The sequence below is a fragment of the Papio anubis genome, chromosome 11, assembly GCF_008728515.1.
Source record: "Papio anubis isolate 15944 chromosome 11, Panubis1.0, whole genome shotgun sequence".
Taxonomy (NCBI): Eukaryota; Metazoa; Chordata; class Mammalia; order Primates; family Cercopithecidae; genus Papio; species Papio anubis.
In genome coordinates this window covers 113,911,788-113,937,903 of record NC_044986.1, presented here as the reverse complement: position 1 = coordinate 113,937,903, position 26,116 = coordinate 113,911,788, and the positions used below count along the sequence as shown (strand labels likewise).

The 26,116-nt window shown below is 43.4% G+C and overlaps 1 protein-coding gene and 1 non-coding gene across 2 annotated transcripts in view; both read left to right on the top strand.

Moving 5' to 3' along the window:
- Window positions 1–26,116, top strand: part of SEC61A2 (SEC61 translocon alpha 2 subunit) — a 40,391-nt gene that overhangs the window by 8,082 nt on the left and 6,193 nt on the right. The window contains exons 4-9 of the mRNA XM_003903384.5: window positions 8,855–8,933; window positions 15,595–15,726; window positions 15,850–15,959; window positions 22,829–22,982; window positions 23,956–24,116; window positions 24,959–25,156. Of these exons, the coding sequence (XP_003903433.1) occupies window positions 8,855–8,933; window positions 15,595–15,726; window positions 15,850–15,959; window positions 22,829–22,982; window positions 23,956–24,116; window positions 24,959–25,156 (834 nt within the window). The remainder of the gene's footprint in view (window positions 1–8,854; window positions 8,934–15,594; window positions 15,727–15,849; window positions 15,960–22,828; window positions 22,983–23,955; window positions 24,117–24,958; window positions 25,157–26,116) is intronic.
- LOC116269618 lies at window positions 11,439–11,542 on the top strand. The gene has a single exon (XR_004177237.1). It is a non-coding gene; the product is annotated as a small nucleolar RNA U13 (small nucleolar RNA).

The window sequence follows — 26,116 nt, the reverse complement described above, 5'->3', positions numbered from 1 at the left end:
TCTGGAGAAAAACTATATTTTCTTTGTGAAAAATGAAATGATCTGATAATTAAAGTACTTTTACTACTGTACTTGCTTTAAATTTGTTTTAAATGGTCAGGGAGAGAAGTTTAAAGAAACAAAGAAAAATACAAAGAAAAAAAGAATAGTCATCCATATTTCTACCATTTACTTTTAGCATCTTAGAAACTCCTCTCCCACCATTAAAAAAAAAGTCAACCTTATGGAGGTTTAATACATATACGGTAAAGTGCACCTGTTTTTAGGCGTATGTTTTGGAGAGTTTTGACAAATTTGTGCACCCACGTAACTACAACCTCTGTGGATATAGAGCATTTCTGTCACCCCCAAAGTTCACTGTAACCTTTCTCAGTGAATCTCCACAGGCCCAGGCTGCCACTGATCTACATCCTGTTACTCTACTTTGATTTTTCTAGAGCTTCGTGTAAATAGAATCATACAGTAGTATTCTTTAGTGTCTGACATCATCATAATCATTCTGAGATTAATTCATATGGTCATTACATCAGTAATTCATTCCTTTTTATTTCTGAATACTGTTCTAATGTATGAAGTTATCACAGTTTATTCATTCATTCACTTGTTAGACATTTGGGTTGTTTCCAGATTTTGGCTACAACAAATTAATTTGCTATGAACATTGATGAATACGTATTTCTGTGGATATTTTTCATGGGTGAGTACTTAGGAGTACAGTTGTGGGGTTTATAGTAAGTGTGTGCTCAACTTTATCAGAAATTGTCAGCTCTTTTCTAAGTGGTTGCCCCATTTTGCTTGTTTGTTTGTTTGTTTGTTTGGAGACAGAGTCTCGCTGTGTCGCCCAGGCTGGAGTGCAGTGGCGCGATCTCGGCTCACTGCAAGCTCCGCCTCCCGGTTTCAAGCGATTTTCCTGTCTCAGCCTCCTGAGTAGCTGGGATTACAGGCATGTGCTATCATGCCCAGCTAATTTTTGTATTTTTCGCAGAGCTGGGGTTTCACCATGTTGGACAGGCTGATCTTGAACTCCTGACCTCAGGTGATCTGCCTGCCTCAGCCTCCCAAAGTGCTGGGATTACAGGCGTGAGCCACCACGCCCAGCTCTTGGTTGCCCCATTTTGTGTTTCCACCAGCCATGTTTTGGAGTTCCAGTTGATCTGTATCCTGGTCTACTTTTGTTATTTTTGATTATTTGAATAGTAGTCATCTTGCCGGGCGCAGTGGCTCACTCCTGTAATCCCAGCTCTTTGGAAGGCTGAGGCGGGTGGATAACCTGAGGTTGGGAGTTCGAGACCAGCCTGACCAACATGGAGAAACCCCGTCTCTACTAAAAATACAAAATTGGGCTGGAAGCAGTGGCTCATGCCTATAATCCCAGCACTTTGGGAGGCTGAGGCGGGCAGATCACGAGGTCAGGAGATTGAGACCATCCTGGCTAACATGGTGAAACCCCGTCTCTACTAAAAATACAAAAAATTAGGTGGGCGTGGTGGCGGGCGCCTGTAGTCCCAGCTACTCGGGGTGCTGAGGCAGGAGAATAGCAGGAACCCAGGGGACGGAGCTTGCAGTGAGCTGAGATTGAGCCACTGCACTCCAGCCTGGGAAACAGAGCGAGACTCCGTCTCAAAAAGAAAAAGAAAAAAAAAAATACAAAATTGGCTAGGTGTGGTGGCAGATACCTGTAATCCCAGCTACTTGGGAGGCTGACGCAGGAGAATCGCTTGAACTGGGGAGGCAGAGGTTGCGGTGAGCTGAGATGGCGCCATTGCACTCCAGCCTGGGTAACAAGAGCGAAACTCCATCTCAAAACAAACAAACAAACAAAAAAATAGTAGTCATCCTAAGGCATGTGGTTTTAATTTGCATTTCCCTGATAAATGCTATTGAGCAACATCTTCATATGCCTATGAGTGCTTGTTTATTTATCAGAAGAGTAAAGTGTCAGATTTGTAAAGTGTCTTTGCAAATCTTTTGCCTATTTAAAAAATTGATTATTGTCTCATCATTGAATTATAAACATTTTTACATTTTCTGGATACAAGTCCTTTGTTAGATGTGTGTATTAAGAATTATTTCTCCCAGTCTGTGGCTTGCCTTTTTTCTTTTTTTTTTTTTTTTTGAGACGGAGTCTCGCTCTGTCGCCCAGGCTGGAGTGCAGTGGCCGCATCTCAGCTCACTGCAAGCTCCGCCTCCCGGGTTCACGCCATTCTCCGGCCTCAGCCTCCCGAGTAGCTGGGACTACAGGCGCCCGCCACCTCGCCCGGCTAGTTTTTTGTATTTCTTAATAGAGACGGGGTTTCACCGTGTTAGCCAGGATGGTCTCGATCTCCTGACCTCGTGATCCGCCTGTCTCGGCCTCCCAAAGTGCTGGGATTACAGGCTTGAGCCACCGCGCCCGGCAGCTTGCCTTTTTTCTTAACAGTATCTTTTGAAGAACAGAAGTTTAAACATTTTATTTTTTTCTTTTTATATTTTTTCAGAGACAGACTCTTGCCATGTGGCCCAGGCTGTCCTCGAACTCCTGGGCTCAAGCAATCCTCCTGCTTCAGCCTCCTGAGTAGCTGGGACTACAGGCGAGTGCCACTGCGCCCAGCAGGAGTTTTAAATTTCGATGAAGTTTAGTTTATGTTTTTTTTGTTCCTTGGATGGCTTAGAGTTTTTGCTTCCTAAGGAATTTTTGCCTATTCTAATGTCATGAAGATTGTCTCCTGTGTTCTTCCAAACATTTTATAGTTTTAACTTGTATGTTTTGGTCTGTGATCTGTTCCAAGGTAATTTTTATGTGTGGCGTGAGGTAAGGGTTGATTTTCATTTCCTTTTACATGAGTATCCAGCACCGTTTGCTGAGAAAAATTCCCCATTGAATTACTCAGGCCTCTTTGCTGAAAATTGGTTAACCATATAAGCACGAGTCTGTTCTGTGCTCTCTGTTGATCTATGTATGTGTCCATCCTACTGTAAGCCACTTCTTAGTAAGTCCTGTAATCAGTTTGCAGTCATTACTCCAGCTTTATTCTTTTTCAGAATTGTTGTGGCTATTCTAGATCCTTCATATTTCCACATAGATTTTAAAATCGACTTGTCAATTTCTACAAGAAAGTCCGCTGGGATTATCATTCATGTTACTTTGAATTTATAGGTCAATTTAAGAGAATTACCATATTGACAATATTGAATCTTCTAATCCAGGGCTCAGTGAATTTTTTTCTGTCAAGGTTCAGATAATAAATATTTTGGGCTTTGCTGCTAAAGTTTAAGAATCCAAGAAGAAAACAGAAAGAATGACATTTCGCATGCCTGTTTCTTTTTTTTTTGATTCTCCTGCCTTGGCCTTTAGAGTAGCTGGGACAACCGGCATGAGCCACCATGCCCAGCTAATTTTTTTGGATTTTTAGTAGAGATGGGGTTTTACCACGTTAGCCAGACAGGTCTCGAACTCCTGACCTCGAGTGATCTGCCCACCTTGGCCTCCCAGAATGCTGGGATTATAGGCATGAGCCACTGCGCCCAGCCTCACACGACTGTTTTCATGTAATAAATTAATTTATGCATCTTAGGTTACATTATTTCTCTCTAATATGTTTATATAGTTGCTAAACTGTTTCTTTTCATCTTTCTGATGCTAGGCAGCTCTGCCTCACGTGGGAGATTTCTTTATTCTCTTTCCTCTGAATCTCGAAGAGATTCTAGCCAGTTTTCTTTAGGGAGTGGTAGGAGGTGGGATAAACTGAGATAAGTACAGTACATGCTGCCTGGACTCTGCTCTCTCTTCACTTAAGAAAATTATTGTATTTAATCGGTACATAACTGATGTATATATTTTCAGTGTACCTGTGATAATTTAATGCATTTGTATAATATATAAAGATCAAATCAGGGTAAAGGATATCCATCACCTTAAATACTTGTCTTTTCTTTATGCTGGAAACATTTGACCTATTCCCTTCTAGCTGGTTTTTGTTTTTGTTTGAGATGGAGTCTCAGCTCTGTCGCCCAGGCTGGAGTGCCATCGTGCAATCTCGGCTTACTGGAACCTCCGCTTCCCGGGTTCAAGCGATTCTTGCGCCCCAGCCTTCCAAGTAGCTGGGATTACAGGCGTGTACCATCACACCTGGCTAATTTTTTTGTGTTTTTAGTAGAGATGGGATTTCACCATGTTGGCCAGGTTGGTCTTGAACTACTGAGTTCAAGTTATCCACCTGCCTCTGCCTCCCAAAGTGCTGGTATTACAGGCGCAAGCCACCGTGCCCGGACCCTTCTAGTTATTTTAGAATGTACAGTATTTCTTGGATTTTTGTTAACCGTCTTGAGAAGCTGTCCGCCATCTGACTGAGGGGGAGTGTCTTTCATTCTAGGCCCCAGATTGCTGCCCTGTAGTGGAAGAGTTTTTCATTCCCAATTTGGTGTAGCTCATTATACTTCACTTCCATCAGAGAGGCTCAGCCCGTTGCTGTCTTCTCTTTCATCCATTTCTTCCCAGCTGCTGTTTCCCTTCCTTTTTATCCAGAGGAGGGAACAAGATAAGAATATCTGCGGTTTACTTCCTCCAGATTTGGAACGTTGATGGGAGGTCTAAGGTCCTGTCGACTTCCCGTTGTGAGGGTCAGGAGCAGCTCTGGTGTTGAGTCTCCTTCCTTCTCCACTGTCTGGAGTTTTCCCCAGGACCACCAGGCTTCAAGTTGACAGTCCCTTTTCTTGTTTGGCTGCTTCACAGATTTTTTTCTCTTTCCATAGCTTTTTTCATTCTTGGTAGCTTTTGCTATTTTACATGTTTTAAAAACTGTATTTTAGGCTGGGCATGGTAGCTCACACCTGTAATCTCCTCACTTCGGGAGGCAGAGGCGGGCAGATCAGGAGTTTGAGACCAGCCTGGCCAAAATGGTGAAACCTCTTCTCTACTAAATATACAAAAATTAGCCGGGCGTGGTGGCACACACCTGTAATCCCAGCTACTTGGGAGACTGAGACAGGATAATTGCTTGAACCTGGGAGGTGGCGGTTGCAATGAGCCAAGATTATACCACTGCGTTCCATCCTGGGTGACAGTGAGACTCTGTTTCCAAAATAAATAAATAAATAAATAACTGTGTTTTATGATGTGTGGAGGAAAATGCTGTTATTTAATTTCATCTTGCCATCTCCCCCCACAAATACTTTGTTTGGTTTTCTGTTTGGAAATCCCTGGTGCTAATTTTCTGTTTCTCCATCTGATTAGTTCAGGTTTCTAATTAGGGCATAGAGTGCTTTGTTTCTCTGAGTACTGTACTGTATTTTTGTCAAGTTTGTTAAAAGAGAACCTTCAGACAAGATAAACTTAGGGTTTATTTGAGCATTAAAGGATTCATGAACCTGACAGCACTCAACATGGGTAGAGGGTCCGAGAGCTGCTCCACAGGTGTGGGCAGTGAGCTTTTGTAGCAGAAGTAAAGAATTGCAGAAGTAAAGAAAGTACTTGATTGGCTACAGCTAGGCATTTCCCTCATTTGATTATGTTCCTGTGACAGGTTTCTGTGTAGCTAATAGGCGGGTTGGCTGTCTGTAATTGGCTGAAACTCATTCAGAATCAAATACCCTCTAAGGTCATTTTCAGTTTTCTTTTGTGAGATTTCAGGGTACAGAAACAACCACAGGCTAATGGCCACCTGCTTAGAGTGCCTTAACAAGTTGAAACTGATTATTATATTAAATATAGCAAAAAGTTTGGAACTCTGCAACTGTGACAGATTCATAGAAAATAGGCTCCTATTGTTTCCCACCTGTTGTTGTACATGATCCTTTAGCTATGGAATTTACTAAATGAAATAAAATTAGAAACCAATTTTCATAATCCTATTGGCTGCAGGAAAGGAGGGTATACCGTTAATTATGGGAGGTTGGCTTGTTCCATTTCCCACAGAGCACCTAACCATCGGGGATTAAGAAAGGTCGTTGGCCGAATGACTGCTTTCCACTTGTGGAATATTTTGGTTTTTGTTGTTTTCTTTTTTTTTTTTTTTGAGGCGGAGTCGGCTCCTGCTCGCCAGGCTGGAGTGCAGTGGCCACATCTCAGCTCACTGCAAGCTCCGCTCTGGTTCCTTTGTCTGCCTCCTGCCTCAGCCTCCCAAGTGGCTGGGACTGCAGGCCCAGCCACCTGCAGCCAAGCCTAGTTTTTGTACTTTTAGTAGGGGCAGGGGTTTCACCGTGTGGCCAACCAGGATGGTCTCGATCTCCTGACCTCGTGATCTGCCCGTTCGGCCTCCCAAAGATGCTGGGATTACAGGCTTGAGCCACGGCCTGGCCACTTGTGGAATATTTGCAGTATGGACTCCTGTAATGTTTCTTTTTGTTTGTTTTGGAGACAGAGTGCAAACCACCATGCGCCCAGGCTGGGAAATGCAGTGGCGTGATGTCTGCTCCTGCAAGCTCCACCTCCCGGTTTCAGCGATTTTCCTGTCCCAGCCTCCTGAGTAGCTGGGATTACAGGCGCGAGCTGCTGCTCCCGGCTAATTTCTGTATTTTTAGTAGAGATGGGGTTTCACCATGTTGACCAGGCTGGTCTCGAACTCCTGGCCTCAAATGATCTGCCCACCTTGGCCTCCCAAGATGCTGGGGCTACAGGCCTGAACCACTGCTCCTGGCCCTCACCTCTCTCTTTAAATGAAGAGTGTCTACAGCTGCAAGGTGCACATAAAATATCCGTGCTTCATGCTTTACCAGTTTTGTTACCCAGCTAATAAATTCAGACATTCAGAGAGGTTTCGGTTGATCACGTGATTTGTTTAAAATTGCTGCCAGCATGTTTTGTAACTTTCTGTTTTTTTGTTTTTTTTGAGATGGAGTCTCGCTCTGTTGCCCGGCTGGAGTGCAGTGGTGCATCTCAGCTTACTGCAAGCTCCGCCTCCTGGGTCCATGCCATTCTCCTGCCTCAGCCTCCCGAGTAACTGGGACTACAGGCGCCTGCCACCACGCCTGGCAAATTTTTTTTTTGTATTTTTAGTAGAAACGAGGTTTCACCGTGTTAGCCAGGATGGTCTCGATCTTCTGACCTCGTGATCCACCCATCTTGGCCTCCCAAAGTGCTGGGATTACAGGTGTGAGCCACCGCGCCCGGCCTTGTAACTTACTTAAAAATCAGTTTCACATGGAGAAGGTTTTTGAAATGTCTTTTTCCGATCCCCACATGGTTGAGGAAGGGTTGAGGCCAAGTGCTGTATCCTAAACATGGGTCATATGATATGAAGCAATCTGAATAAGGTGTTTCTTTGTTGTTGTTGTTGTTTTAATGAAAAGTTAATGTCCTCATGATGGAAAATTTGATACACTTGAAAAGAATACAGAAGAAAAAGTCAATCATCATTCCACCATCTACAGATAACCGCTGTTTAGGATTTAAAAAGATATCTACTCCTAGTTTTATTCTCTGTACATCTATTTACAGTGTCAATGTTTCTATATACACGTTTGTACCTTTGTTTTTATACTAGGGCTTCTTAACAGTGGCACTCCTGAATTTGAGTGGGATGACTCCTTGTCACGGGGGGGGCTGTCCTGTGTATTTTAGGATGTTCAGCAGCATCTCTGGCCTCTACCCACTAGATGCTAGCGGCACCCCCTGTTCTGTGAAAGGGCTGTATATGCAAAATGACCCCCAAACAGTGAAGGAGCTGAGAAACCAATCCATGTGGGAGACAAATCCAGTTTGTCAGTAGAGGGTGAGCTTGGGGCAGCCGTAAGACAGGGAAAGGCCTGCACTCTCACTCTCAGATCCGGGGCTAATCTATCACCGGGAAAGGGCGTACGCACTTTGTGCAGGACAATTGAAGGCAGCCTTCCGGAACACGTAACAATGCTCTGTGTCACCGCCTGTCATTTGTGTAACAGCATCAGGGTTGCTTGGCTCTCAGGGCAGCATTTATAGCGAGTACAGGTTCTTATACTGAGGACTGTAAATAAAGCAGGAATCAGGAGTGACCCCTGGGACCAGGGTTGAGCAGAAGTCACCCTGGTAGATTAGCATCCAAGATGGAGTCACTTTGGTCTCCACCTCGACCCCAAGTTGTGACAACCAAAAATGTCTCTAGATATTGCCAAATGTCTTGGGTGGGGGCTAAAATCACCCCAGGTTGAGAACTGCTATTTTATATTTAGTTTTATGACGTAAGTACTTCTTCCATGTTAATACAGATTTAGTAAGCATAATTTTTAGTGGCCCTGTAATATTCCACTGTGGATATCATCTTCAGTCTTACATTGAGAAGAGTGACCTTGGCTGTCTTTAGTACATAGAGCTTTGCAAAATTATTCTATGACTAGGCAGGTATAGTATTCCATAATCTACTGGTGGGAGTGTTTTTTAAATCGTGGTAAAAGTATATAAAATATGACATCTTAACCATTTTTAGATGTACAGTTTAGTAACATTAGGAATATTCACATTGTTGTACCACAACACTCCATAACCGATGTGAATATTTACTAGTGAATGCACTAAGTAATGATTTGTTGTTTTTATTTTTATTTTCACTTTCTGGTTCTTTTAATTATATTTTTTATTAACCCTTATCTATGCGATGGAATGTTTTTCTTTTTATTTTCTTTTTAATAAACAGCTTTACCTTGAAGATATGCTTGTTTTTGTTAAGGAACACGAGAATAGTTTTTTTAAAAGTATTGCAAACATTAAGTGAATACACTGTAAATTAAGTGCACACTTTATACTTTTTTTTTTTTTTTTTTTGAGACAGACTCTCTGTCACCCAGGCTGGAGTGCAGTGGTGGGATCTCGGCTCACTGCAGCCTCTGCCTCCTGGGTTCAATTGATTCTTATGCCTCAGCCTTATTAATACAGTTTCATAAACTATTTTGTGTACTATTTTAGATCCCTCTGTTTGGAATCATGTCATCAGATTCTGCAGATCCTTTCTACTGGATGAGAGTTATTCTGGCTTCCAATAGAGGTATGCGTGTCTTTTCTGTCTCCACATTCCTCCTCACAGCAAACAGATGGAAATGTGGATTAGCAATGAGTTTTCAGTGCCTACAAGGAGGGGAGGATATCATTGCCTAGAGAAGCCTAGTGTGTAGATAATGACACCACCATGTGATTACCGTAATCATAGAGAAATCTGTTCTTGGGTTTTCACGGACTAGAAAACCCTGATCTTCGTGTCAAAGAAGGTGATGTCCAGGTAACATTGGAATTGGAGTCCAGGTGGGGCCTGGTGGCTCACAATCCTAGCACTTTGGGAGGCCAAGGTGGGCGGATCATCTGAGGTCAGGAGTTTGAGACCAGTCTGGCCAACATGGTGAAATCCCCGTCTCTACTAAAAATACAAAAATTAGCCAGGCATGGTGGTGTGCACCTGTAATCCCAGCTACTCGGGAGGCTGAGGCAAGAGAATTGCTTGAACCTGGGAGGTGGCGGTTACAGTGAGCTAAGATCGTACCACTGCAATCCATTCTGGGTAACGGAGTAAGACTCTGTCTCCAAAAAAAAAAAAAAAATAAGAGGAGTCCAGTGTATGAGCCAGTGGGGGAGCTCAGCTGGAGCTGAGCCTGAAGCCTCAAGCAACATGGTTCATCTGCGAAATTGTGGCTGAGGATGCTGGACAGTGAGACTAGCAAGGGGTACAACCAGTCATGAGGTTTCTTGCATTTAGGAACAGTGGTTGCCTCTTTTTTGGAAACACTTTTTTCGGGTGATCCTCCCACTTCAGCCTCCTGAGTAGCTGGGACAATAGGCACAGGCCACAATGCCTGGCTAATTTTTGTAGTTTTGTAGAGATGAGGTTTTGCTGTGTTGCCCAGGCTGGTCTTGTACTCCTGGGTTCATGCCATCCTCCCTCCCCGGCCTTTCAAAGTGCCGGGATTACAGGTGTGAGCCACGCACCCAGCCTGGAAACACTTTAGCTGGCAGATTTTTTTTTTTAATGTTTTTAGGTTATAAAGGTAATATTGATTTATTATTTTAAAAATGCACTAGCAGTTTGTATATAGATTTATATGAAGCTGAAAAGAAAAGTGTCACTTCTGAGGGGAATTCTGGCGAATTTGTTAGATTGGTGACTATGCATTGAGGCCTTTTCTTTGCACGTACATTCACCTACATATATCTATATAGTTCTTATAACTCTAAGATGTCCTGTATATAGTATTCTGCTACTTTGGTTCCTTAATATCTTACATGAGCTATTAATGGCCATGTTATTATTCCATTATAAGGATATGACGGGATTTATTTGATCATTCATTCAACACATGTTTAGTGAATTCGTACTGTGTGTCAGGTGTCAGCCTTTGTGTAAGGTGCCGAGATTAGAGCAGTGAACAAGACAATGTCCCAATTGTTATGGAGTTGATATTTGCTGTTTGGGGAGGTACATGGGGTGGGGAAGGGGCTCTAGGAAGGTGATCTTTGAAGACACCTGCAGGAAGTGAGAGAGGAGGCCATATGAAGACCTGAGGGAGGCACATTCTAGGGAAGAGCCAGTGCAAAGGCCCTGAGGTGAGCCTGTGCTTGGTGTGTTCAAAGATCATTGAGGAGGGGCCGGGTCCGGAGGCTCACACCTGTAATCCCAACACTTTGGGAGGCTGAAGCGGGCAGATCACTCGAGGTCAGGAGTCCGAGACCAACCTGGGCAACAAATTGAGACCCCATCTCTACTAAAAACACAAAAATTAGCCAGGCGTGGTCGCGTGTACCTGTGGTCCCAGCTACTTGGGAGGCTGAGGTGGGAGGATGACTTGAGCCTGGGAGGCAGAGGTTGCAGTGAGCCGAGATCATGCCACTACACTCTAGCCTGGGTGACACAGCCAAACCCTGTCTCAAAAAAAAAATATATATATATATATAGAGAGAGAGAGAGAGAGAGAAGGTGAATGTGGGATGGAAGAAATGAAAGAAGAGGGAGGCATGGTGGGACCTGAGGTTGCAGATGTATCTAAGTCAGATCATGAAGGACTTGGAGACTGCTGGATGGAGCACATTTTAAGGAAGATGGGAAACTTCTGCAGGCCACTAGGGTCCTTTCTTGTCATAGATTACGTTTTTTCCCCCTGATTTTATATCGTTGTAAACAATGCTACAATGAAGGGTATCACACCCTTCTGTAACTTTTTGATAGAATGAATTTCTAGAAGTTCAACTGTTAGGACACAAGATGGGCACACTACAGTTTTTGATAGAGAAGGCTAAATTATCTTCCAAAACAGTTGTTTGATTTTCCACTCTCAGTGACAGTATATGAGAACGACCATTTCTCTCAACCATGGATATTATTAGTATTGTAGTCTTTGTCAGTCAGACAGGTAAAAGCTGGCAACAGTTAGTTCATTTTGATTTCTTTATAGATTGGTGAGTTTGAACATTGTTTTCTGCTTTTATGGAACATTTGTATTTCTTCTGTAAGTGAACTTTTATTAGCGTGTTAGATTCCTTTTTGTTGTAAGTAATAGCAAACTAGATGCTTTCGTAGTCCGTAGGTGTGACGATTGGACCTTCACGCTCATGGGTGAGATGCGCCTCTCTCCAGCCTTGTTAGGATCTTGGGACATGACCCATCTAACATGAAAAGAAAAAATAAATTTTTTAAAATAAAGGCGAAAAATTAAGGAATAGGAAATCACTGACTAGCTTAAACAGAAACATGACATTTGCTGGAAGAATACTGGTTATTTTTTGGAATCTAAAGTGGTGGTGAACAGCTAAGCCCCAGGAGGAAGGAGAGCCCGGCCAGCCCTTAGGCCTCAGCGGCCAGGGACTGGTGAACATTTTCTGTGCGATTCAGCTCCACACTCCCAGATACTGCTGTTTTGTTTTGTTTTGGTTTGGTTTTTTTGAGGCGGAGTTTCACTCTTGTTGTCCAGGCTGGAGTGCAATGGCATGATCTTGACTCACTGCAACCTCCACTTTTTTTCCCAGGTTCAAGCGATTTTCCTGCTTCAGCCTCCTGAGTAGCTGGAATTACAGGCACAGGCCACCATGCCTGGCTAATTTTTTATATTTTTAGTAGAGATAGGGTTTCACCATGTTGGCCAGGCTGGTCTCGAATTCCTGACCTCAGGTGATGCACCCGCCTCGGCCTCACTGGGATTACAGGTTTGAGCCACTGTGCTTGGCCCCAGATTCTTTATTTATTAGTTTAAAATTCCAGATGACCAGGGTTGACGCCAGGCAGGATGAGCTTCGGGTAGAGTTCCAGGGTTGCACAGTACGGGTTTGGGTGCTGAGGGCCTACTCCTGTGCTGCATTTTCCTGAGAAAGCTTCATCGGGAGCAGACACATCATGTATCTGCTGTTTCCTTTTTAAATTGGTTTGTTCGCTTTTTTTTTAAATTAATTATTATTTTTTTTTTTGTAAATTTTCCTGCCTCAGCCTCCCGAGTAGCTGGGATTACAGGCAGGCGCCTGCCACCACGCCCGGCTAATTTTTTAAATTTTTTAGTAGAGACAGGGTTTCACTGTGTTGGCCAGGATGGTCTTGATCTCCCAAGCTTGTGATCCACCTGCTTCGGCCTCCCAAAGTGCGGGGATTACAGGCGTGAGCCACTGCGCCCAGCCAGTTTGTTCACTTTTTAATTGATTTGTAAGAGCTCTTTGCATATTAGAGAATAGAACTTTTTGTCATTTGTGTTTAATTTTTTTTTTTTTCTTTTTTTGGGACAGGCTCTTGCTCTGTTGCCCAGGCTGGAGTGCAGTGGTGCAAAACATAGCTCACTGCAGCCTTGACCTCCTGGGCCAAGCGATGCTCCTGCCTTAGCCTCCCATGTAGCTGGGACCACAACAGGGCCCCACCATTTCTGGCTAGTATTTTAATTTTTTGTAGAGACAGGGTGTCACTTTGTTGCCTAGGCTGCTCTCAAACTCCTGGCCTCAAGTGATCTGCCTGCCTCGGCTTCCTAAAATGTTGGGATGACAAGCGTGAGCCACTGTGCCCGCCTAAATAGTTTTATTCTAACCGTTATGCTGCCTTTTGCCACGTGGAAGTTTCATAGTTGTAGCCAATCATATCTTCCATCTTTTCCTTTGTGGCTTCTAGATTTTTTGCCATGCTTAAAAAGACTTTCTTCCCCAAGATGATAAGCTACTCACCCATATTTCCTTCTAGTATTTTTGTAATTTATCCTTTATGTTTAAATTTTCTATACATGGAGGCTGGGCACAGTGGCCCATACCTGTAATCCCTGCACTTTGGGAGGCCGAGGGGGCAGATCACCTGAGGTCAGGAATTCGAGACCAGTCTGGCCGATGTAGTGAAACCCCATCTCTACTGAAAATACAGAAATTAGCCGGGCATGGTGGCTCACGACTATAATCTCAGGTACTCGGAAGGCTGATGCAGGAGAATTGCTTGAATCCGGGAGGTGGAGGTTGCAGTGAGACAAGATGGTGCCATTGCACTCCAGCCTGGGTGACAGCGAGACTCTGTCTAAAAAAAAAAAGACAAAGAATTTCTATATATGTAGCATTTATTTAGATGTAAGGCATGAGGCATCAGGTAAGGAATCTAGGTTTAATTTCCTAAAAATGGCCAATTTTTTTGCCCAGGTCCATTCTTTTTTTCTCTGATTTGAAATGCCATATTTCCTATATCAGATATTTATTAAAGCTTGATTAAATCTAATTCTGGACTAGAGCTATTTTGCAATAAAAAATTTTGGTGATTTAAGAAGTCTATCTAATGTCTTTTTTTTTCTTTTTTTTTTTTGAGACAGAGTCTCACTCTATTGCCCAGGCTGGAGTACAGTGGCATGATCTCAGCTCACTGCAACCTGTGCCTCCCACGTTCAAGCGAGTCTTCTGCCTCAGCTTCCTGAGTAGTTGGGACTACAGGCGCATGCCACCATGCCTGGCTAACTTTTGTATTTTTAGTAGAGAAGGGGTTTTACCATATTGGTCAGGCTGGTCTCAAACTCCTGACCTTGTGATCTGCCTGCCTCGGCCTCCCAAAGTGCTGTGATTACAGGCATGAGCCACTGTGCCCGGCCTTTTTTTTGAGATGGAGTCTCACTGTGTCACCAGGTTGGAGTGCAGTGGTGCGATCTTGGCTCACTGCAACCTCTGACTCCTCGGTTCAAGGGAATCTCCTGTCTCAGCTTCCTGAGTAGCTGGGACTACAGGCGCACGCCACCACACCTGGCTAATTTTTGTATTTTTAGTAGTGATGGGGTTTCACCATGTTGGCCAGGATGGTCTTGATCTCCTGACCTCAGGTGATCCGCTGGCCTTGGCCTCCCAATGTGCTGGGATTACAGGTGGGAGCCACGACGCCTGGCCAATAAATCCATCTAATGTCTTAAACACTAAAACCTGTTTTTATTTTTTTACTATTGAGGAAGTATCTGAGATGACATAAAAAATCCCCCTTAAGGTGGAATATTTTCTGAATGAAGGCCACCTTTTCAGCATTTATGAAAACAGGATTGAAGGGAGTGATGTGACAGAGTGGCCCAGGAAAAGTCTCGGCAGTGTAGAATTACTTAATTCCATACCTTCCTTACACAATTGGCATATTTGATTTTCTTATTTCTCACTATACATTCTTTTTTTTTGGTTTGTTTTTGAGATGGAGTCTCACTCTGTTGCCCGGGCTGGAGTGCAGTGGTGCAATCTCGGCTTACTGCAACCTCTACCTTCCAGGTTCAAGCAATTCTCCTGCCTCAGACTCCTGAGTAGCTGGGATTACTGGTGCCCGCCACCACACCTGGCTAATTTCTGTATTTTTAGTAGTGATGGGGTTTCACCATGTTGGCCAGGATGGTCTTGATCTCCTGACCTCAGGTGATCCGCTGGCCTTGGCCTCCCAATGTGCTGGGATTACAGGTGTGAGCCACGACGCCTGGCCAATAAATCCATCTAATGTCTTAAACACTAAAACCTGTTTTTATTTTTTTACTATTGAGGAAGTATCTGAGATGACATAAAAAATCCCCCTTAAGGTGGAATATTTTCTGAATGAAGGCCACCTTTTCAGCATTTATGAAAACAGGATTGAAGGGAGTGATGTGACAGAGTGGCCCAGGAAAAGTCTCGGCAGTGTAGAATTACTTAATTCCATACCTTCCTTACACAATTGGCATATTTGATTTTCTTATTTCTCACTATACATTCTTTTTTTTTTTGGTTTGTTTTTGAGATGGAGTCTCACTCTGTTGCCCGGGCTGGAGTGCAGTGGTGCAATCTCGGCTTACTGCAACCTCTACCTTCCAGGTTCAAGCAATTCTCCTGCCTCAGACTCCTGAGTAGCTGGGATTACTGGTGCCCGCCACCACACCTGGCTAATTTCTGTATTTTTAGTAGAGATAGGGTTTCACCATGTTGGCTAGTTGGTCTGGAACTCCTGACCTCAAGTGATCCACACACCTCGGCCTCCCAAAGTGCAGGGACTGCAGGCATGAGCCACTGCGCCAAGCCTAAAGTACTTTTTATTCAGGGCATTGTTGCAGGATTGTGTTAATAAATGAGAACTTTTCTTAGCAATGAATGTTTAAGAAATGAAAATTTGCTTGTTAAAATTTACACGTGTGTTTCAGTTGAGGTAATTAGGGAGTGGAACACCCGTAAATCCGTTTGTATTGTGTACAATAAACATTGCACACTTCTCTCCCCTTCCTCTCCAGGAACTTTAATGGAATTGGGTATCTCCCCAATTGTAACATCTGGTTTGATTATGCAGTTGTTAGCTGGAGCCAAAATCATTGAAGTGGGAGATACACCGAAAGATAGAGCTTTATTCAATGGAGCCCAGAAACGTGAGCATTAATGCAGTTCAAGAGCATTTTCCAAGTTTGAGACTGCTTGCGGTAAAGATGTTTTCTCGGGCTTTCCTTGTCGTTGGTGGTAAGCATGCTCTCCTTTCCCCCACTTCTCGTCAGTGTTTGGTATGATCATTACCATCGGGCAAGCCATTGTGTATGTCATGACGGGGATGTACGGGGACCCTGCGGAAATGGGTGCCGGGATCTGTCTCCTTATCATTATTCAGGTAAGAAATCCTATATTTTCCTATGCAGATAACAAAACAGTTTGATTCCTTTTTTCTTTTCTAACAGTTCTTTAGGTGATTGAGTTGTTCATTTTCTTACTGTTGAATTATTTGATTGTAGTATTTTGATCACTGAAGTGATATGTGTACATTTTTTTTTAAAACCTCCTGTGACCGTGATGTGTTCAAATTGTGTTGATGTGAAAAATTCAAATTTATTCTAAGAGCTTCATAACTGCATAATACCAAGAATTATGGATCAACTGTATTGATTCTTGAGATGCACATTTGTCACATTGTGATGTCTCTGGAATCAGGATGTTTCTGTACAGTAAACAGTGCCTTCCACTTGTGGTCCGCCAGGAGACAGTGGTGGTGTCACTGCCCGCGTGTGTCGGCTTGTTCACGTCGTCGTGACGTTAGTTGGCTGAGTGTGTTCTTGACAGAACGGCTGTTTGAGTTCAGTTGTGTCTAAAGGTGTTCAGAAAATCTGCTGTGATTTGTTACTGAAATGCAGGTTATTGTTTAAATAGAGAAGGGCAAGCTAGAGGACAAATATCTACCTCGAGGCCTAAAATACCTTTTTGTAAGGAGAAAATTAAAATTCTTTGTAATAAGGTATTCTGTCACAAGTTAATTGGCAGTATTCTTTTCTTAGTAGTACACAAAATAATGTTTTAAATGGTAATATCTTAGAGTCAGTGAAACACTATTTATACACACATAAATATGTTCTGTGGGTTTTTAAAATGGATGCTTGGGAATGGAATTTTTTTTTTCTTTTTCTTTTTTTTTTTTTTTTTTTGGTGAGACGGAGTCTTGCTCTGTCGCCCAGGCTGAAGTGCAGTGGTGCGATCTCGGCTCACTGCAAGCTCCGCCTCCCGGGTTCACACCATTCTCCTGCCTCAGCCTCCCGAGTAGTTGGGACTACAGGCACCCGCCACCACGCCCGGCTAATTTTGTGTGTGTGTGTGTGTGTGTGTTAGTAGAGACAGGGTTTCACCGTGTTAACCAGGATGGTCTTGATCTCCTGACCTCATGATCCACCCACCTCAGCCTCCCAAAGTGCTGGGATTACAGGCGTGAGCCACCGCCCAGCCACTTGGGAATGGAATTTTTAAAGGCCAACATAATTATCAGTGTCCTAAGTATCAATTTTTTTTGTTTGTTTTTTGAGATTTAGTATCACTCTGTTGCCCGGGCTGTAGTGCAGTGGCACGATCTCAGCTCACTGCAACCTCCGTCTCCTCTCCCATGTTCAAGCAATTCTCCTGCCTCAGCCTCCTGAGTAGCTGGGATTACAGGTGCCAACCACCACGCCCAGCTAATTTTTTGTATTTTTGGTAGAGACGGGGTTTCACCATGTTGGCCAGGCTGGTCTTGAACTCTTGACCTCGTGATTTGCCCACCTCAGCCTCCCAGAGTGCTGGGATTACAGACGTGAGCCGCCACGCCCAGCCCTAAGTATCTTAAAGTATGTTAAGTTTAGAAGATATTTTTCCATTGTACAATCCTTAAAAACCATTTAGATAAATTACCCAAGAACGGATTGTACTTAAGTTATCTTTCTTGTGTTTTGAAAAGAAGTTTGTTTAAGTTAATAAACAATGGGTATCTGAGGCCGGGTATGGTGGCTCATGTCTGTAATCCCAGCACTTTGGGAGGCCCATGGGGCGGATCACGAGGTCAGGAGATCGAGACCATCCTGGCTAACATGGTGAAAACCCAGCTCTACTAAAAATACAAAAAAATTCGCTGGGTGTAGTGGCGGGTGCCTGTCATCCCAGCTACTCAGGAGGCTGAGGCAGGAGAATGGCGTGAACCTGGGAGGCGGAGCTTGCAGTGAGCCGAGATCGTGCCACGGCACTCCAGCCTGGACAACTGAGTGAGACTCTGTCTCCAAAAAAAAGAAAAAAATGGGTATCTGGAGTCCTGATTTTCTTGGAAATGCCTCTTCTTGTTCACTTTATGAAATTCAGATTAGTTTAGGAATTTTTTTTTTTTTTTTTGAGACAGAGTCTCACTGTGTTGGCAGGCTGAAGTGTAGTGGCACGATCTCGGCCCACTGCAACCTCCCCTTCCTGGGTTCAAGCGATTCTCCTCCCTTAGTCTCCTGAGTAGCTGGGACTACAGGTGCCACCACGCCTGGCTAATTTTTCTATTTTTAGTAGAGATGAGATTTTACCGTGTTGGTTAGGATGGTCTCGGTCTCTTGACCTCGTGATCCGCCTGCCTTGGCCTCCCAAAGTGCTGGGATTACAGGTGTGAGCCACCGTGCCCAGCCAGGAATTTTTTTTCTATCAGTTCAAAAGATGAAGATCAAGCTCAGAAAAACATTTTTTAATAATCTCAAGTAGCAGTTTATTAATATATACATTGAGAGAAATCTGTCTCAGACTGGCGTGGTTGAGCATCCTGTTTTTTTGTTTTTGTTTTTGAGACGGAGTTTCACTCTTATTGCCCAGGCTGGAGTGTGGTGGCGTGATCTTGGCTCACCGCAACCTCCACCTCCCGGATTCGAGCAATTCTCCTGCCTCAGCCTCCTGAGTAGCTGGGATTACAGGCATGCACCACCAGGCCCGGCTAATTTTGTATTTTTTTAAGTAGAGACGGGGTTTCTCCATGTTGGTCAGGCTGGTCTTGAACTCCCGACCTCAGGTGATCTACCCGCCTCACCCTCCCAAAGTGCTGGGATTGCAGAGCATTCTGTTTTTTAAATTAGAAACGTTATGTAGGAAGCAAAACATAAGATTATTTAATGAGTGTAATTTATATCCACAAAAGTTATACTGTTCAAGTATTTATTTAGCATTAACAATAAACTGACTTTTCTAATGAGATGGAACTATTTTGTCATTGGACTAGGGCAGGAATTTTTTTTTTTTTTTGGAGACAGAGTCCTGCTGTGTCTCCCAGGCTGGAGGGCAATGGTGCAATCTCGGCTCACTGCAGCCTATGCCTCCCGGGTTCAAGCAGTTCTCCTGCCTCAGCCTCCCAAGTAGCTGGGATTACAGGGGCCTGCCACCATGTCCAGCTAGTTTTGTATTTTTAGTAGAGACGGGGTTTTGCCATGTTGGCCAGGCTGGTCTTGAACTCCTGACCTCAGGTGATCCACCTGCCTCGGCCTTCCGAAATGCTGGGATTAGAGGTGTGAGCTACCACGCCTGGTCTAGGGCAGGAATTTTTAATGAATGATCAGGTTCTTTGGAAGCTTTCTGATCCCCAGTGTGTTCCCATTTGGTAGAAGATACATTTCCTTAAAGAATAACTGTCAGGTGTGGTGGCTCACACCTGTAATCCCAGCACTTTGGGAGGCCGAGGCGGGTGGATCACTTGAGGTCAGGTGTTTGAGACCAGTCTGGCCAACATGGGAAAACCCCGTCTCTACTAAAAACACAAAAATTGGCTGGGTGCGGTGGCTCGCACCTGTAATCCCAGCACTTTGGGAGGCCGAGGCAGGTGGATCACGAGGTCAGGAGGTCGAGACCATCCTTTCCAACATGGTGAAACCTTGTCTCTACTAAAAATACAAAAATCAGCTAGGCATGGTGGGTGCATGCCTGTAATCTCAGCTACTCAGGAGGCTGAGGCAGAACCCAGGAGGCAGAGGCTGCAGTGAGCTGAGATTGTGCCACTGCACTCCAGCCTGGCAACAGAGCTGGACTCCGTCTCAAAAAATAAAATAAAGTAACACCACCAAAATTAGCCAGGCATGGCAGTGCATGCCTGTAATCCCCCATCTACTAGGGAGGCTGAGGCAGGAGAATTGCTTGAACCTGGGAGTTGGAGGTTGCAGTGTGCCAAGGTCACATCACTGCTCTCCAGTCTGGGCAACAGAGTGAGATCTGTCTCCAAAAAATAAAAAAGATTAACTTTGTCTTTATTTCTCCATTTACAAATCACTTGATTGGCAAATTTACAGCCCTTGGGAATTAGGGGAAGAGGCGCATTGGATGGGGAGAGAAGATACTCTGGAGTCTGATTTTTTTTTTTTTTTTTTTTGAGACGGAGTCTTGCTCTGTCACCCAGGCTGGAGTGCAGTGGCCGGATCTCAGCTCACTGCAAGTCCTCCTCTCAGGTTCACGCCATTCTCCTGCCTCAGCCTCCCGAGTAGCTGGGACTACAGGCACCCGCCACTTCGCCCGGCTAGTTTTTTGTATTTTTTAGTAGAGACGGGGTTTCACCGTGTTAGCCAGGATGGTCTCGATCTCCTGACCTCGTGATCCGCCCGTCTCGGCCTCCCAAAGTGCTGGGATTACAGCCTTGAGCCACCGCGCCCGGCCTGGAGTCTGATTTTAGTGCCTTTCAGTGCTTGGGGTTTCTCTTCATATGCTTTAGGCATCGTTGAGGGTATGGACAGGCCAATTGTTGCCTTCAGTTTTATTTCTTTATAGCACTTTATTTATGCAATCCAGAGTTTAGAATAATCTTGATTTTTAAAAGACACTTAGAACTGGCATGTAGCTCGTAGAACATTATACATCAAGAAAATGTCTGTAGTATCTTACTTAAGGATATATTCAGATTCCTAAGGAATCTCCACTGAGTGATTCTCAGCTAGCTAGCTATAGGATTGACTTCTTACAGAGTCAGTTATGGATTTAAATTGATATGAAATAGTTAAGCTATTTTAATGTTTATTTTCAGTAGTCAGAAATCAGAAATAGTTACAGTCCAGGAATGAAACAAGTGAAGTGGATGTGTACTAATTCATTTACATGAATTCTGATACACAAATATGTGTGTTACGGTGAATTCTTCTGTTAATGTGGAAAGAGAGATGTCATGTTTGATTATAGGTGGGCAGTGACCAATTTGTGTCTTTTCAAGGCATTGCTAAGATTGAAAATATGTGGATACACTGAAGAGCTATGATTGGATCAGTGTGTTTCACCCAGAAACACAGGTTTTGAAAACTGTTTGCATGCCATTGTGGAAGATATTTCTCACCTTATTTGTTCATGTTTTCATTCACATGGTTAGTGTTTTTCAGCTAGTGAGTTTAGAAATCTAAATAGCAGGTCTTGATTAAAAATTTTAAAAAACTATCAGAGAATATCAGTGTGCATGGCATGTAATAAAGGTAAGTATGTTTTGACATACTTAACAAAAGGTAGTTTGGCAAAACTAAGTTGTGTGTAGGTGCCATGCAGGGTTAAAATGTTAAGTGCCATGTTTATACCAGCTCATCATACATGTCGTCCATTCCCCGTGCACACGCGGTTAGGGTTCAGGTCCCATCACTATAGACGCTCCTGCCACTTCCTGGGTTCCTATCCCTTTTCACATGCATGCATGATATTTACTGTCTTTTATTCCCTTAATTGTAGAAACCGTTTCTCATTTCTCTATAATTTCTTCTTCCCTTTGGAAAAACCCGAGTTTAATTTTCACAGGACAGATATGAATGACTCTGTAGTCCGATGGTCCCTGTTCTGAACAGGGGTCTGGAGAACGAGTTGTCTCAGAGCTGCTGTGGGACTCTGGAGAGCTCATTTCTCAAGGCCCATCACGACACTGTCTGGTGGCTGATGTTCATGGACAGCTGTTATTTCCTGCATAGGATGGGTTTCTCGGTTTATGATGGGGGGTATCTGTTCACTCATGACATGATTGTGGTTCAATAGAATCGGTAGTAAGTCCTAACCTCTACGTTATTTTGTCAAAATGTCAAACTTGGTTTTCAAGCAGTAAAGGATTAGCATGATCTCTCTTAGAAGTTTGGAGAATCATACCCTTTCTCCTGTCCATTGAAACTCAGACTAAAAGACTGTAAATAGACAAGTTAGGCTCTGTCCAACTATTGAAGTGGCAGTTAAGGAAAAAACAACACTGTAAGGTAAGCATGCCTAAAAGGGTCTCATGTGGTTAGTTTGGTGGCTCTTCCAGCAGGTGATATTGGATCAAGTGAGTACAAAATGAGGGGGGTGGCTTGAGAACCGGGAGGAATGGAAGTGACTTCCCCACTTCTGCCGGGGGGGGTCTTTAAAGTGGGGACATGTGTGAGGTTGGGGCATGGAAGCATGTTTTCTTCCTGTCTTGATTAGCTTATTCCAGTGCAGGGAAGGGGTCAGATGACGGAGCAGGTCACTTGCAAGGCTAGGGATTGTTTTTCATTAATGCATGCTTTTACAGGAATGTCTTCTCCAAGAAGCAAGTTCAGAATTTTCAGTATCCCATAAATTAAAGTTAGTATGCTTTCATTTTTAAAAACATTATGAGCTTAACCTTAACTGTCTTCAAATTTACATTCAATCTTTGTCACTATGTGTATAGAATGCATTTTTACATTGTTGCTGGAGTACATATTTGAGTACATATTTGTGTTGTAGTTTTTTATTCTGTACACATTGTATAGAATATACATATATATAATACATATATAATGCTTTTTTCAAAGGATCAGCACAGCCCTTAGACTTACCCTTTGATGGCAGTGTACATTTCCATCTTGCTATTATACCAGAATTCATCTGACTTTTTACTTCCTTGGAGGTATTTGGGATGTTTTCAGTTTCTTGCTGTCATAAATTCTAGAATACTGTGATCATTTTTTTTTGTTTCAGTGTGCTTTTCAAACAGGCTTTATTTAAACATTGCAAAAGAAACTATTCAGATAAGTGTAAATAGACTTTAAAGTTGAAATGTCTGCTTTATAACGCAGCAGTATTTCCAGTCCTCTTACTGTTCTGGATTGGCCTGAGTAAATGAAAGCAGGCCAAAAGATGCAGTTGGTCATCGTAGTGAAATTGCAACGGTCAGGCCTTAATATTCAAAACGCCCCTAGCTTGGAAATAGCCCATGGTGTTCCTCTCCCCCTTTCTTGAGTTTGTTCTTGCTTCTGCTTACTTGCATTTCTTTCCCCACAGTTGTTTGTTGCTGGTTTGATTGTGCTGCTGTTAGATGAGCTGCTACAGAAGGGTTACGGCTTGGGGTCTGGGATTTCCCTCTTTATTGCCACCAACATCTGTGAGACCATTGTCTGGAAGGCCTTTAGTCCCACTACCATTAACACTGGCAGAGGTACATCGCACAGTGACTGCAACTGCACGCGTTTTGCTGGATGTGTGCTGGGAAAAAACCCATCGTGTCGCAGTACATGCCTAGAACCATTCTGGTTTGCTCTCCTAGGGGATAAGGAATGCGAATTCTTCAAAACTTAATAAGCAGAGATTTGTGGAGTAAGCCACACTACCTCAGCGAGAATAGTACCAAAATTTTAGCCTCTGCTCATTTAAAATTTCAGTGGTTGCAAACAGATTTTTAAAATTTCGTTTGTTAACCTTGCTTAAGGCATTGCTGCAGAAGTCATTTATTTGACTGATTTCAGCATCCGTAGGGGGATAACAAGGTAGTGGATTTTAGATTTTTCAAATGGAAAGACTTGTTCATTGAATCCACCCAGAGCACTCCTACTTTGCTGCTCTTCTAATTGGCTTTGTAATAGCACCGAAGTTTTGAAATATTTCATTCTCTCTTTCCCCTTCCTCATCTCCACTTCTAACAGATACTGTCCTAAGTGGTTAATACCTAAACTCTGATCCCAGCCTTAAGAAAATTGTAATGATTATTAATGTTCTTGGTGCAGTAAACTTCAAGGCAGGCTTGATAGAGTGACATCTATCTCTTAATTCTGACATCTCTGCTCTGCTTTGCTGCTTTTTTATTTTTTCTAAAAATACTCTTCCTTCCCTAAAGTAAAGGAGAGGCAAATCTCTATGAATGAAATTTTGCTTTGGTAAATTTTACATTGTATGTTTTCATCAAGAATAGTCTCTTGAGAAAACTTTGGATTTATGCTATAAAAAGATAGATTTGCCTCAATGATCTAAATATTTGTAGAACCTGCTCACATGGCTATATCATAAAGCAAACATTGGCAAATTCTTTTGACTCATATTTTCTGCTGTATACTGGACTTTCACAGTTATTTGTTTGAGCTCTGGGACAGCTTTGGACAAGGAGTCCACAGGTCGTGTCTGTCTTGATTTTACAGGTACTGAGTTCGAGGGCGCAGTCATAGCTCTGTTCCATTTGTTGGCCACCAGGACGGACAAAGTCCGAGCTTTACGGGAGGCTTTTTACCGGCAGAACTTACCCAATCTCATGAACCTCATTGCTACAGTTTTTGTGTTTGCTGTTGTTATATATTTCCAAGTAAGTATAATCTTTTCACCAAAGTAAGTGGGATGTAGACTTTCACTGTGCTCTGGAAGACAATGCCATCTGACATGCTCGTGTTTGACAAGTCAGAGTTTAAGATCAGGGGAAATACAGTTTTGCAATTCGAGTCTCCAGACTCTGATTTTAGGGTGTGAAATATTGGAGTCTCTGTACTTTCTTGGTTTTTGTTTTGGCCCATCAGCAGGAAGCAGACTCTCGACACTTTAAAAGGCAGAACGTCTTCGTTAGCATTGTCTTTGCTTTTTTTTTCCCTGAGAGTTTTGCTCTTGTTGCCCAGGCTGGAGTGCAGTGGCGCGATCTTAGCTCACTCCAACCTCCAGCACCTGGGTTCGAGTGCTTCTCCTGCCTCAGCTTCCTGAGTAGCTGAGATTACAGGCACGTGCCACCACACCCGGCTATTTTTTTATTTTTTATTTTTTATTTTTTTTTGAGATGGAGTCTTGCTCTGTCGCCAGGCTGGAGTGTAGTGGCGTAATCTCGTCTCACTGCAACCTCCGCCTCCCGGATTCAAGCGATTCCCCTACCTCCGCTTCCTGAATAGCTGGGACTACAGGTGCCCGCCACCACACCTGGCTAATTTTTTGTAATTTAGTAGAGACGGGATTTCACCACATTGCCCAGGATGGTCTTGATCTCCTGACCTCAGGATCCACCTGCCTCGGCCTCCCAAAGTGCTGGGATTACAGGCGTGAGCCACCGCACCCAGCCGGCATTGTCTTTTCATCCTGCCCACTGTTCTTTGTTTTCCCTCTCTGGTCTCTGTTCTTTTCTTAATGTGTCTAGTTCCCCCACTTACTCTTGGTTTTCTTTTTTAGGGATTTCGCGTTGACTTGCCCATTAAATCGGCCCGCTACCGAGGACAGTACAGCAGCTACCCCATCAAACTCTTCTACACCTCCAACATCCCCATCATCCTCCAGTCGGCCTTGGTGTCAAACCTGTATGTTATTTCCCAGATGCTGTCTGTTCGATTTAGTGGCAACTTTTTAGTAAATTTACTAGGACAGTGGGCCGTGAGTATTATGTTTATTTATATTATTTACAGTTGATTATAATTTGCATTTCATGGTTGTATTTTTAACGGAATGAGGTCAACATTGGAGCATTTGCTATAATATTTTCAGATTCACTTACCTATATAGCAGAGTTTAGTACGTATCTGGAAGAACTGGTAAGTGTTGCAGAAGTTAAGATTGCCCAAGTGCTTTTTATTATTTTGCTGTCCAGGAAGCACTTTCACATCTCATTTGAATGACCTTTTAAGCTAAAATTGTGGTTGATTTCATAAAAGTAATTTCCTGTTTTGTCATCTTATTCCAGTATTGTCTATAGTAATGTTTTCTCAAAAATGCTCTTTGCTGTCTGGGCGTGGTGGCTCACTCCCATAATCCCAGCACTTCAGGAGGCTGAGGCGGGTGGATCACCTGAGGTCAGGAGTTCGAGACCAGCCTGGCCAACATGGTGAAACCCCATCTCTACTAAAAATACAAAAATTAGCCAGGCATGGTGGCAGATGCCTGTAGTCCCAGCCATTCAGGAGGCCAAGACAGGAGAATTGCTTGAACCCGGGAGATGGAGGTTGCAGTGAGCCGAGATCATGCTGCTGCAGTCCAGCCTGGGTGACAGAACGAGACTCTGTCTCCCAAAACTAAAAATAAAAACTGCTGTTTGTGCTGCTAACATATGAGATGCTGGACTCATCCTATCCTTTCCTATCTCCCTGCCTCCAGGCCGCCTCCATTTTTCAAGGTCTGAACGGCAGTAAACCAGCTTGTGATGAGCTGGGCTAGAGACAGGCATGCTGTTAACTAGATGGTAGAGACAGCGGTGCTGCTAGTAATATAATCCAGTACATTGTCATATACATCCCCTTTGTCATAATTTTTTCTAAAACAGTCTAGCCACTTTGTTATTGAAGCGTGAGTTACTGTGGGACTGAATTTTCATAGGTTTAAATTCTGTCACCTAACAAA